General features: G+C 45.6%; 1 protein-coding gene across 1 annotated transcript; it reads right to left on the bottom strand.

Moving 5' to 3' along the window:
- Positions 1 to 992: 992 nt before the first annotated feature.
- Positions 993 to 1,841, bottom strand: CCDC182 (coiled-coil domain containing 182). Its single transcript, XM_025363203.1, has one exon. The coding sequence runs from the start codon at positions 1,786 to 1,788 to the stop codon at positions 1,327 to 1,329; it is 462 nt and encodes a 153-aa protein (XP_025218988.1). The 5' UTR covers positions 1,789 to 1,841; the 3' UTR covers positions 993 to 1,326.
- Between the last annotated feature and the right edge of the window lie 1,880 nt (positions 1,842 to 3,721).

Below are 3,721 nucleotides of genomic sequence, written 5' to 3'. Positions count from 1 at the left end.
CAAATCTTAGCTGGGGAGATTCTATGACAGAAGAAAGAGGGAGGATGAGACTGCCACAGAAGATCAGATGATATGGAATCTGCTGTAAGCTCAGAGCTGGAAAGACAGACCTGACTCTGTTCAGGGACTGGCTCTCATCTCCAGGCACCTCACTTCTGCTGTTTAGAGGAGAATCCCTGCTGCATGGCAGCATTTGGGCCACCAGAGAGAAGATATATGAATTGATGAAATAGAAGACTAATTGGAAATAAAAGGTATAGTGTCAGCTAATGAACTCCCAAATCACCCATGTGATAGCCTCAGCCTTCCAGAACACGTCCATGAACAGCCTAAAGTGGTTCCAAAACTGGGGAGCAGAGAGGGGTGCAGCAGGAGGCAAATGAGCACAGCTGACCTGGACTTAAACCATGGCCCTGCCACTTACTGGGGTGCAGACCTTGGGTACTGGACTTGCCTTCCTGTGGCCAGTCTCCCAGTGTGAACCATGCAAAATCAACATTCACCTCCAATGAGTGCCTATGGAAGTAAGTGGGATGGTATGTCTGTATTGCCTGATAAATGGCCAGGCATTGTGACAACAATTCCTGCTCCACGGATCAAACACAGAAATCAGTTTCCCCACTTCCTAGTCCCATCTCAGAGGTGTTGCATTATCGGTCACTAAAGCTCAGCGAGTTCCACCCACACAGTCCTAATAAGCTCTGTCATTCTGATTGGCCAGTCTGCAGGAAAGGAAGTAGAGGTAGAAAGACACAGCAAAGAAAAGTGAGATGTGACAGTCTAACAGTGAAGGGAGACAGAAAGACCATACAGGCAAGGGTTAGAATACTAAAAACAGAGCAATCTGGGGTAGTGTTAGTGCACGGGCAAGCAGTCTGAACTCTCTGGGGAGATCATGAGTTACATGACATGGTATCAGTTGACCACACATTAAGTCTCAAATTATGAGAGCCTTGAATCATTCAAAAAAAAAAAAAAAAAAGGTGAATCTGTTCAGCACAATCAGTTTAAGAATATACTGTACAAAAAAAAAAGTATACATTGAGCAATAGTACCATTACAAACAGGAAAACAGTTCAAGTGAAAGTTACAGGGGCCTGACTTAGTAGTGGGGTGCCTCCTTCCTTGAGAGTGCTGGATAAATGGAATTTCACCAAAAAAACGTATTGAAGTCTTTTTGCCTCTCAGCAAGGTGTTATTTAGGTAGAAGGGAAGCAATGGAAATGAGAAAAGGAAAGCAAGCGGGTAGGGACTTGGGGTTTGTCCTTCCATTAAAAAAAAAAAAAAATCATCTACTTGGTGCTTGGCTAGTGCTACCCACAAGGCTCAGTCAGCCTGGCTCTTCTTAGTGGCACGCAGGGCGTCGCGGCCCCTGTCCAGCAGCAGGTCCTCCAGCCGCTTGCAATGCTCCCGGAGCTGTTTCTCCCGCGGCAGCAGGAAAGTGAGAACCTTGTTGCGCACGATGCCACGGTCCTCCTCCTCCCTTAGCCGCTGCCTCACACGAGCCGCCTGCTCCTCCTGCTGCACCAGGGCACCATTCATCTCGCAGAAGGAGTCCTCAAGGTAATGGATGGACTTCAATGTCTCTTTCTTAAAGTCTTCCAGTTCCCGTTGCACCCCGGCCACCTTCTGCTGCAGGATCTCCAAGTCGGCAGGTGGCGGGAGGCAGGAGGGCCATGACTGGGACAGGGAAAAGTCTCCAGACTGGAGGCCACTCTCTACCATTTTCTTCCCCTGTAAAGTATTCACCGTCATGAGAATGGACCCAGCCTGGTAGAGGGATTCCATTGTCTCTCTTCTACGTTGGACAAAGAGAGGAAGCCAAGAGACCAGCCAGGTCAATAAATATTTTTGGCTAGAGACACGATCATTTGGAGTGGAGAAACCCTAGAATTGTGACATCAGGGCCCCTTCAACCAACCAGAAAGAAAGCCACAATCCATTCATTTGCATATTGTAGCTTCCTTGCTTGGTTACCTAGAGCTTTGTCTGTTTATCTGACCAAGTTGCCTTCCTGAGATACGGATCCTTAACGCATCACCCTTCCAGAACCAGAACTCAGGTTCTTCTTTAACCTGAGGAACAAACCAAGTCCCAGAGCAGGGAAGTACATTGGCCAGAGCAAGGCAAGCCAGGCCAGGCTCACTGGCTGCCAGGACTGGGTAGTCTCCCACACTGGCAAGGGACCTGCATGGTCTTGGACTGGTCTCTGGGCTTTAGTACCTTACTAGTAAAACAAAGACATTGTAAGAAATGATACCTAATCCCACTTGTAGCTCTAAAATGCTAAAAAAGTAATCTCTTATTCCAAATCCATACTCCTATAATGATGCCAGAATTCCAGATAATCTTAGAAATTGTGAGAAATGTACTTAGATTTTGATGTGTGGTCCACAGCAATGGCTGATTCAGTAGATGCAGGGTAAAAATGAGTTAGTCATATTTATCCAATAAATACTAAGTGCTCACTACACACTAGGATCAGGGAGCAAGTGAGTGTATGGTCCTCCAACATACCTGAATGTTGACAAATATGAGAAAAAACACGTAGAAAGGTAATTCTTGTACTTTTTACCTGATAATTAGAACAAAGGAAAATACTTCAGCTAATCTACATTTGGTTTTGGTTTAGTCAGGAACAAACCTTCATCTTGCACATCTCAGTCTCTTGCTTAGACCTTTCTCCTGGGCTCCAAATCTAAATGTCTCCCCAACAATGGGCCTCCAATTCAAACCATCCAAAACTGAATCGGTGATCTCTTCACCCAAACCAGTTCCTGTTCCAGTGTTGCTGTCAGATTAATGACAGCAACCCAGAACAGCACCCACACCAGAGCCCACATAAGACAACTGGTGCTGTGATGCTAAAATTTGTCCCCTCCCAAACTCATGTTGCAATTTAATTGCCATTGTAACAGGATTACGAGGAAGGATCTTTAAGAGATGATTAGGCTACCCTTTAAGAGATAAATGGATTAATGCTGTTATCTTGGGAGCAGGTTTCTTATAAGTGGATAAGTTCAGCCCCTTTATGTCTCTCTCTCACCCTCTCTTTGCCCTTCTACCATGTGGTGTCTTCTGCTGTGGAATGACACAGCAAGAAGGCCCTTGCCAGATGCCAGCATTTTGATTTCAGACTTCCTAGCCTCCAGAACTGTAAGGAAATACATTTCTGTTCTTTATAAATTACCCAGCCTCCAATATTTTACTATAGCAGCACACAATAGACTAAGAAACCTAGGCTCAACCTAGACCCTTCCATGTCAAAGTGGCCCTAAGTCCTATTCAATCTACTATTGCCAAGCACTCTAGCATCAAACCACCTGGGTTGGAGTCCCAGCTCCACTTATAAGCTACCTATCTTTGGCAGATTACCCCATCTCCCTGAGCCTCAATCTTCTTATCTATAAAGTAGGAATACTAATTTAGTGGTGTGCAGTTCTATGGGGAAAAGTGAATAAAACTCTGATATCTATTAATAGCTGTTGCCAATTTCCATGGCGTAAATACTCCCACCATGGCCAATTTCAAGCTACCAACATGATGTCACTGGGAAGAGATGCACAAAATCAGCTCTCATGAGCCTCTGCAAGCTGACTCTTGCACCACAGGGCCTGTGATGAGGGCAGCTGCCTCCTCTGAGATGCACATTAACCTATCCAGGGAGCCTTGCAGTAGGCATCAGAGAGGGCATTTTGCAGGGAGGTTCAAGGCTAAACTA

Source organism: Theropithecus gelada, chromosome 16, assembly GCF_003255815.1.
Source record: "Theropithecus gelada isolate Dixy chromosome 16, Tgel_1.0, whole genome shotgun sequence".
NCBI lineage: Eukaryota > Metazoa > Chordata > Mammalia > Primates > Cercopithecidae > Theropithecus > Theropithecus gelada.
The sequence above is the reverse complement of the archived record's forward strand: the minus strand, read 5'-3'. Positions and strand labels throughout refer to the sequence as shown.

Coding starts and splice junctions, on each gene's coding strand:
- CCDC182 (XM_025363203.1), bottom strand. CDS start 1,788: ATGGAATCCCTCTACCAGGCTGGGTCCATTCTCATGACGGTGAATACT.